The sequence below is a fragment of the Gossypium arboreum genome, chromosome 5 (genome assembly GCF_025698485.1).
Source record: "Gossypium arboreum isolate Shixiya-1 chromosome 5, ASM2569848v2, whole genome shotgun sequence".
Lineage (NCBI taxonomy): Eukaryota > Viridiplantae > Streptophyta > Magnoliopsida > Malvales > Malvaceae > Gossypium > Gossypium arboreum.
This window is the reverse complement of record NC_069074.1, coordinates 51,026,721-51,036,427: the sequence shown is the minus strand read 5'-3', so window position 1 is coordinate 51,036,427 and position 9,707 is coordinate 51,026,721. Positions and strand designations below refer to the sequence as shown.

The 9,707-nt window shown below is 33.1% G+C and overlaps 1 protein-coding gene across 2 annotated transcripts; it reads left to right on the top strand.

Moving 5' to 3' along the window:
• The first annotated feature begins 412 nt into the window (after positions 1 to 412).
• Positions 413 to 6,897, top strand: LOC108450069 (uncharacterized). 2 transcript variants are annotated; one of them, XM_017747514.2, is made up of 9 exons: positions 413 to 642; positions 1,386 to 1,714; positions 2,721 to 2,754; positions 3,264 to 3,494; positions 4,156 to 4,245; positions 5,628 to 5,693; positions 5,976 to 6,067; positions 6,167 to 6,214; positions 6,515 to 6,897. In XM_017747514.2, exons 2-9 carry the CDS (start codon positions 1,392 to 1,394, stop codon positions 6,630 to 6,632), a joined length of 1,002 nt encoding a protein of 333 aa, XP_017603003.1. In that variant the 5' UTR covers positions 413 to 642; positions 1,386 to 1,391; the 3' UTR covers positions 6,633 to 6,897. The 2 variants fall into 2 exon arrangements, with proteins under 2 accessions (XP_017603003.1, XP_017603002.1); XM_017747513.2 differs by having other exon boundaries at positions 415 to 642; positions 1,363 to 1,714.
• The last annotated feature ends 2,810 nt before the right edge of the window (positions 6,898 to 9,707 follow it).

Here is a 9,707-nt window from a genome sequence, read left to right as displayed (position 1 = left end):
AAGATGGGAAAACAAGGAGGAGTTAATGCTACAATATTTCCATCCCCTTTTATTGGTTGAGTTTGGGCCTTTGTTGGTAGGAACCTTACACTCTCCAAAAAAATTTTTTTTTATCAGATAAAAGGATGTCGGCCATTAGTGTGCCAGCACCCTAAAATTTTTTTTGAAAAAAAATAGATGGGTGCCGGCCATCTAGTCCCCATAACTTAATTATATTTTTCATTTCAGGTTATTTAGGTGATTGTTTTCAAATTAGGGTCATTTATGTAATTAATTATTTTTTGGGTTATTTGAGTAAAATAACCAAAAAATTGAAAAAGACTTAATTGAATTTTTTTGAAAATTTTCGAGGACCTACTATACCATTAAGCCAAATATTTAATACGCCGTCATCAGTGATCAAAATAATTCAGCGTCGCGTAAAACAACTAAATTTATTCCCACATTTATTTTTTTTAAAGAATGTAAGTAGGAGGTAGAAACCTCTTAGCTCGGGTCTCATTTGCCTCCTCAAACTTGACTGACACAAAAATTTGTCTCCCAAGACAAAATTGATTGGGTTTTTTTCTTCTGGAAATTCCCAATCCCAGTAACAACGATTCCAAGAAATCAGGATCCAAAGGGAAGAACATTCCAATAAAGGTAAACAGTACTGAAACTCTGCTTTTGTTTTTTGCTCTCAAAACTACGATTACAAACCAAAAGCTTGTTCTAGCTTCAACCTGTAGTCTCTTGTTCGATCAAATTCTTAATGGTCTTAATCGCAAACTGTACGAGCCTTAAAACCCATTTTTCTTTTCATAGTTATCGATTTTCCTCTCTTCCATTTTTAGTGTGATATTAGCTTTATTTAAAGTGCCCATTATTTCTATATTTATGTTTAGTCTTGTTTAGTTTTCTTGTTTTACTTCCTCTGTATCTGCTTCCTTCTGTTGAACTTAGTTCTATGGGAAGAACCCATCTAAAGTAAGAATTTTGGCTCTAGATTTTTGTTTTTATTTTTTTTAGTCCTTTAATAATCATTTTTTTTTCGGATTTTTTATTAAATGGTCTTCTAGCAATTAAATACTATAACCCCATTTATTCTCAAAAAAATTACTCTTTTGGCAGCTTAATATAGTAACATTGCTTTCCAGCTTCTAGTTTTTGATTGATTTTAAGAATTACCCTTCGGAATGTTAATAATAAATTATGAGTACCAATGGAACAAGTAGTAGTAATATCTCGGTATGTTACTCCACCTCTTTGTCTTTCTTAAAGTATTAGTGTTGATGCCCGTGTTAGACACAAGCTTTGAAGGACCTTTCTGGGAGAAAAATTTAACATTACAGAGTAACATAGATTTCTTGAGTTTCTTAACAGGATCCTCTAAACATACTTGGCAGCCTAACATGACTGCCGATACCACGACCTTAAGCTACTGGTTGAACTGGAGGTTCTCATTCTGTGCATTGTTCATCCTAACCTCAATGGTTGTGGCAGCAATTATAATCTGGAAATTTGAAGGTCAGAAAAGATCGGAACATCGAGAGGTAGAAAATAGGAAGGAATCTCCGGGGATCTTATATGAGGATGAAACTTGGAAAACATGTCTTGAAGGCATTCACCCTGCTTGGTTGCTGGGTTTCAGAGTGTTTGCTTTCTTGATGCTTTTGGCATTACTTATGGCCAATGTTGTCATTTCTGGAGGTGGCATATTTTACTTTTATACTCAGTAAGTGATATATCTCTTAACCTTTCCTATTCTTGGTTATATTGAATGCAATTTTCTTGATTTAATGAACTTGAATGGCTTTTCTTCATCTTGGTGATGGTTCATTATATATTGTTTCTCTATGTTACTCTGACTCAGGTGTCAGTGCTGGATATGTGTATTTGTCTGACTTGGGTATAATTAGATTCTTTTTTTCAAGTTTCTACTTGTATTTGGAGAATCTTTGGAGGTCATATCCCTATATCTATGTGTCGGACATGAGTGGTGGACATGTTTACTTCAAGAAAAATGAGTCAGAATAACATAGTTGTTCTTGCGTTACATATTCTGCATTGATTCTAGTTTACCATAGTGGATACGGCAGATAATTTGTCTAAATTTGATCTCTGTTAGTTAATTTTATTTCTACGGTAGGTTTATTCAAAAACCGATTATGGTTAGACCATGCTAAAAATCTATGTTATTTGGACTCGTTTATGAGTGTCAAATGTGATTAAATATCTGGCATAAGTAATTCAAAAAAAAAAAAAAAGTCAATGTCAACAAACACTAAAAATATCTAACTGTGCAGCACCCTGTATAACACTCAGCATGGTTTTAACCTATATGCACAATAATGCTACATTGTACTTTTTCGTAAATAGTTTTCTATGTTACTAGGATTCAGGTGTGAGTGTTGGACACGGATATGTGTCAAAAATAGGTATGGTCAGATTTTTTTCTAAATTTTTCAATGTACTTGGAGGTTAGATATAAGTTTCAGGCATGGATACTTCCAAAAAGAGAAAATGAAGAGTTGGAGCAACATAAATTCTTCAAAAAGCTTTTGATGATTTGAAGCACATGATTACATGAAGGCTTCAAGTTTTCTAGTCATGAGAATTTATGAAAAAAATGAGCAAAAAAATTTTGACTATCCGTGTGATTTCATTCCCATTGATCTTTACTGTTGCTAACTGTTTGAAATGTATTTTATTTTAACTGATTCGTTTTTGTTCCTGAACAGGTGGACATTTACTTTGGTCACAATCTACTTTGGGGTATGTCTCTTGCTATGTTACCTGAGCTTTTATTTTCCGTATCTGGCATATCCATATCAAGGGCATCATACCCGACATTCATCCTGAGTCTGGGTCATTGGTTAAAAAATCAAATTGGACCGGCCTTCTCAACCAGTTAAACTGGAAAATGGTAGATTGACTTGGAAACTTGTTGAACTGACCAAACCTAATAAAAGTAAGGAACTAAAAAAGGGATTAAACTAGATTATTATTTTCTAAATTAATTTGGCCTTTTTCCTTATGTTTCTGGACACATTTCCCTATTTGAACTATTTTTATGAATTCTTTTAATTTTTTTTTTCTGTTTTTATTTTTTCTTGACGGTTGAACCGAGAAACAAACATCTGATAGGTTCATCCTCTGGTCTAAATTGTTATTTCTTGGTAGTAGCACAAGTCTCTTGTATCATTTTTATCATCTCTATTTTGTTCCAAATAATTGGGATAACCTTTTGTGTAACTTGCTGATATTATAAGCTAAAATTGTAGTTTGGATCGGCAGTCTCCATAGATGGATGTCGAAAGCACTGCAGAAAAGCCGGTGGCGATAGGTCCAATCACATTAGTTTAGATTCTGAGCAAGGCACCTACGTACCTCCCACGATTGACGAAGTCGCAGATGTATCATCCAACCAGTCCAAACATTTTGATCCCCGTGAAGCTTCTTATCATCCTTCTATTGCAGGTCCATGGACTTATGCGTTTCAAATTATTTATCAGGTAAGTTCTCTCATACAATCAGTTTATCTGATTCCTGGTTTCCTCTTCATCTTCCATTGGTAGCCATTTGTTCTATAACTCTTTGACGTTTCATTTGTCTTGAAATGTCCATGTTCGATAATTGTATTTAGACCTATCTAGACATAGGTATGAGATATAATCTTCCAGAAACTCTTCAAATATATGAAAATTGAAGAAAAAAGTTGAGCATACCGTGTCGCCATGTTCCTTTATCCGACACTCCCACAATCCTGAGTCTGAGAAACATGGATGTGTACTTCTATTTCTTTAGCTAATTCTTGGAATAAACCGTTACAACATATCTTGAAGAAACAAATCAGACTATAATTGCTTGAACAGAAAGTTTAACAGTTATCTAGTGATGTCTTCCTCTGTTACTTGGACTTGGCTGTGATTATCTGCTATGAGTATGCATCTGACATGGTTATATTCAATTTTCATGTATTTGGAGGATCCTTAGAGGGTTCCATCTTCAACTTATCTCTAAATATGCATCGGACATAGGTGCCAAACATGGATACTATTTTAAAAAAATAAAGATTTGAAGCAACATAGCAATCTGCTGTTCGTTTTAATTATTGAGATCTTATTTTCATTTTCTTTTCACCTGATCTTTTATTATTTTGGTATCTCCCAATAGATTTGTGCAGGTGCAGTAATGCTCACTGATTCAGTATTTTGGCTGATCATTTTTCCGTTCCTAATGCCCAAATCTCGCAGCTTGAATTTTGTAAGTTTGATGCTACAAACTCTATTTTTCCTGAGATTTTTCTGCTTCTTTTGTTTGAAACATATGTTACGATTTATATGATCAAATCATTTTGCTCTATTGGCTGAATTGTAATTCTGTCAATATGAAGAAAGATTTGTTGACATCTTTTGTGGTGGTTGAGCTGAGTAAGTTCTTGGAGGTATAATGAGAGTTATGTTTCCAGGGTGTGCTGTGGTTCTTAAGTTATTAGGTTTCAGAGGAATAATCTGGAAAAGACATAATGATAGAGTTTCAGTTTTTATGTTTCTCTTACTCAAGGCCAGCCTTTGCTCTAGCCATACCAGTGATGAAAAATCAGGACCGAACTGGCTGGTTGAACTGATTTAAATGGAACTGTTGGCTCGATCAGTCCGGTATATATCCAAAAAAACTGGGAAACCAAGGAACCAGCCTTTACTTTGGCCATTTAGACATGTCTGTGAGCTGTGCTGGGGACTTCTAGTCTTTATAGGTGTAAACCAGGTTTCTTCTGAGGTTTGAGCTTGCTGAGGTTTCTACATGCAGGGCTTCAGCTGTCTAAGGGCTAATTTAGTAATTTACAGTTGCTATTGGAACTCAGGTTAGAAAAAGCTTGGATTGGAAAAAAAAAAACGTGTTTAGAAAATGTTTCCTTTTAAGTTGAAAACTAAACGGAAAGATACATTGGCTTAGCAGTGCATTGAACGTTGAGGGTGATAATTGTTGTCTAAATATCTCCATTACACTACAATTTAATTTTAGGAAAGTGATCGAGGGGTTTTTGTGTAGTTCTTTTAACTTCTTTATTCTTATGGTGTTGGATACATGTATCTGACATGAGTATCTTCAATTCTTTCAAGTCTTTTTCGTATATTTGGAGGGTACTTGGTGACAGGGGCAAAGCCAAAATTTTTTTTTTAGGGGACTGAAATTAAATTATAATTTTTACAATAGTAAAAATGCAATTTCACCATTTTAATGTCTATATCTTAGTAAGTTTTAAAGGATTAAATCAAATTTTTATCATTTTATGGGGGCCAAAGTGCAATTTTACCTTTACTAATATAAAATTTTAAAAATTTTAAAGGGGCCTTTTCCATTTAGGGAGAGCCAGGGCCCCTGCCAGCCCCCCTAGCTACGCCCTTGTTTGGTGAGTCGTATCCCATACCATGTCCAAAAACATGTCGAACATGAGTTCTGGATATAGGTACTTAACAAAAATGAAGAGAAGCAATATTACTGCAATCTGTTGGTTTTACTATTAAGTATTTTGGGATATAAACGATGGAAGAACTCTGCTGTGTTTTCACTATTTCCCTAGTTTTTTTTCATGTAAGAAGTGTTGAATTGCTCATATATTTTATCTATACTTTCAACTGCAGATTGTTGTCTGTATGCACTCAATCAATGCTGTTTTCCTAATTGGTGACACAACTTTGAATTGCATGGTAAGTTCTACATTTCTTTATAGTCCTAATGGCTATGTTATTCAAACTCCGATGTAAGTATTGAACATAGATACGTGTTCTATGTGAGTATGCTCAATTTTTTTTTCCAAAATTTCAAGTGTCCTCGGAGGATCATATTACCAAACTCATGTTCAAGCATATTTTGAACACGGATACTTAAAAAAAACAAAAACAAAAAAAAGAAAAAACAAAGAGTCGAAGTAATTCCTGTATCTTGCAATCAGTTTGTAAGCTAATATTAATATTACCTTTGCCTTGCAGCGGTTCCCTTTGTTCCGAATTGCATATTTTATTTTATGGACGGGTGCTTTTGTTATATTCCAATGGATCATCCATGCTTGTGTTAACCTTTGGTAAAGCTTCAGTTCTGTTTTACTGTTTAACTACTAGTTATACATATATTATGGATGAATGGCTTTGTTCTCACAGTGTGACACCCCCTCTGGTTGCAGGTGGCCATATCCATTTCTTGACTTGTCATCCTCATATGCTCCCTTATGGTACACATTTAATCTTTTGTTAGATATCATTATGATTTATGTTCATGATGTCAGATGCGAGTATGTGTCTGAAACTAGATGTGTCGAGTATGGGTGTTCACTCATCTTGAAGCATTTTTATTTAGTATTTATATCGGACACATATACATGTGAATATGACCAATCAAAGGATATTCTAAATACATGGAAAAACTTCAAAAAGAACCGAGTCATATTTGTAAACACATACTTGTATCTGATATTCATATTGAACTCCTTTCCTCTAACGAACTCACCATTTTGCGATGTCGGATTGAACAGGTACTTGGGAATAGGAGTAATGCTCATTCCATGTTATGGGATCTTTGCTTTAATAGTTAAACTCAAGGACTTCTCTTTGTCAAGAACATTCCCGGATTCGTATAGAAAGTTGAGATAAAAAAAAAAAAAGAAAAAAAAGAAAAAAGGTAATGATGTTGAGATGGGAGGCTAACAGAGGCCACTACCACGTGATATTAGCACCTAACGGGTAGATTACTAAAATCTTACGTCTTCTGGTATTGATTGTGGACTAATTATTTCTGGAAGACGAAAGCTAATGAGTCCATGCTTGTAAGGCAAGTTATATCAAAATATATGATTGCATGTGTATATCATTTAGAAATTCACATGAAATTAATAAAAAGAAATGTCATTTAGATTAACGAGGGTATTGAATGTTTCTTTGATATTTAGAATGTGAGTTGGAGCGGTTCAATTGAAAACTAATTTTTCCATCCCATCAGTAACTCCCAAGAAAATTGGTTCAACCACTAAAAAATCTAAATGCAATTACCACATTTTCAAGATTTAATACGTCAAATAATTCTTAAAATTTTATATTTATGAAATCACATTTATTCACGTAAAACTTCTAATTTTTTAATTAAACGAAAAACCATATTAAAAATAGCAAAAATTGAACCGTTCAAATAGATTTTTGCTCTATCCAATCCAAATTTTATAGTTTTTGAAGGAAGGATGTGAAGCAATGAAGTGGAATACTTCGAGTAAGTGCATGCTCATGTCTACCTTATTTCGGCTTTAAGCAATGTTATTTAAACCTATATAATAGACTAAATCACCAAACTTAGCTCCTATTTTCATTTAAATCATAGAATTTTAATTTAAAAATTACATCGAAAATTAATAAATTAAGTCACTTATACTAACAGATGATTAAATTATTCAACGGAAAAGTTGAATCAACATATATATATTTACAGGTCATCTAATTGGATTTTTTTTGGCAAATATCTTACTAGCATTTTAATAATTGTATTTTTCTCAAATTTTGGATTTGGTTAACTGATGAGAAAAAAATAATCTTTCTATTTCCCAACTGATGCAAATTGATAGATTTGTCGATTGATTTCTTTCAATTTTTTTTTAAATGGAGTTTATGCTAGATATTTTGCTTGAGACATTGGAACTCCCATTGCTTCATCCGACAACCCTTATAGCTTCATAAGTTTACTTACGAAAGGTATCCTGGAATCTTTGTCAGCTTGAATTCTAGTTTATATTGCTTTAGTAGGTTTAATTGTGACAGCCCTAATTTGGCCCTCGTCGGAAAGTAGTTTCGGGATCACAAAACTGAGTCCCAAAAATAATCAAATGTTATATTATGTGTTTATTTCATGTGAAAGTGCATGTGTGAAAATCCCATACTTTGATTCTGCCATTTATGAGTGAAATTATGAAATAGGACCTATGTGAAAATTTTTGAAAATGCTATAGGCTAATATGTAGTGGCCTAATAAATAGTAGTGCAAAATAGGATGATTTGCATGTCAAACTCCCCATTTTATGTGTAGTGGCCGGCCATGGTGTTAATGGTAGACAACATGTGCAAATTTTTTTATTGAAGTTATGGCATAAGTATGGCACAAATAATATATGTTATTTTGTGTCATAAAATGTTTAGTTTATTGAAGTTATGGCATAAGTATGGCACAAATAATATATGTTATTTTGTGTCATAAAATGTTTAGTAATAGAATAACAAAAAGGAAGAAAAGGAAGGTTTTCGTTCATTCTTGTTCATGAAAGCTGAAAATAGAAGAGAAAGGAGAGGAAAAGAGCTCTTGAATGTTCGGTCACTTGGGGAAGAAAAATCCAAGGTAAGTTCATGGTAGTTTGCTTCTATCTTGATGTTCATGAGTTCTTCTTGATTCTACCCTAACTCATGAAGCATATTTTGATTTTTGGTTGTGTTGTGAGCATCCGGTCATGAATTAAAATGAAGGAAATGGTTGTTGTTTCATGTCCTTTTGATGAAAAATGGAAGATAGGTGAAGTTGAGCCAAGCAAATGAGCATGCATGTGCCTTAGATGCTAAGGGAAAAATCGGCTAACATGTTGTGCTTTAAAATGATGAAATGAAGATTATGCTTAAGTAAAATTATAGATATGTGATGATTGATTGGTGATATGTATGTTTAAATAACATGCATGCAAGGTATGTGTGAAAGAGTGATTTGGTAATAAATCTATTTTGGACAACAACAGTAACATGATTTTGGAAAATCACCATAAATTGTGGTAGATGAGTTAGAAGCTGAATAAATTATGTAATTAAAGCTTAATGAGTCTAGTTTCTTATAAAACAAACCGTGTAAGCAAAAGAATTTCCAATAATGAGATATTTGAAGTGATGCGGGACAGGGTCAGAATGACTTCTAGATCCTCTGTTCTGTCTTTATAAAATCATTATAAATTGTACAAAAACGTTCATAAGATGAAATTTATATTCTTAGACTCCTTAATGAGTCTAGTTTCAAATGAAATAAACGAGAACATATTTTGAATCCTGTACAATGAGAAATTTGATTCGTAGTGAGGAGTGGTCAGATTAGTCAAACAGTGAAATAGGGGAAACTTTAAGAAAAATCTGGTATTGATTGGCCAAACCAAAAATTCTGAAAATTTTATGGATGAAATATATATGAGTCTATCTTTAGGGAAAATTAACGGCACTTGATTTGGAGTTTCGTAGCTCTAGTTATAAATGATTTAGTGACTGTTGCTCAAGAAGACAGCTTGCAGTGAAATTATGATTATGTGGTAAACATTGACAAAAATTTGTTAATGAGTTGCTTATTGATTTCTTATAAGCTTACTATGATCAATAGGTGTGAAAGTCGAATATATAATATATATATATGTATATATTATATTTTGAAAGTGATGCTCGAATAGTCGAATAATGACTAGTTTAAAATCTTTGAATTTAAGCTCAAGAGCATAGAGGGGCAAAATTCGGATAAGGGAAAAAAGAAAGTAATCGAATAGCCGTTGTAATCGTTCGGCAACATTCAAGGTAAGTTCTTAAGTGTTTAAGCTTGATTCCTTTTTACATGCCCAAGAGTTAAATTAATATGGAAAAGGGAATGTAAATTTTATTTAGTTAATGTGCCGAATATGTAATGATTTAAGGCTATAAGCCGATCATGGCTATTATGCTTAAGTTGAA

Excerpts from the sequence above, each read along its gene's own strand:
- LOC108450069 (XM_017747514.2), top strand. The coding sequence starts at position 1,392 with ATGACTGCCGATACCACGACCTTAAGCTACTGGTTGAACTGGAGGTTC. Across the intron at positions 5,694-5,975 it reads ACACAACTTTGAATTGCATG|CGGTTCCCTTTGTTCCGAAT; the intron begins GTAAGTTCTACA and ends TTTGCCTTGCAG. Across the intron at positions 6,068-6,166 it reads CATGCTTGTGTTAACCTTTG|GTGGCCATATCCATTTCTTG; the intron begins GTAAAGCTTCAG and ends CTCTGGTTGCAG.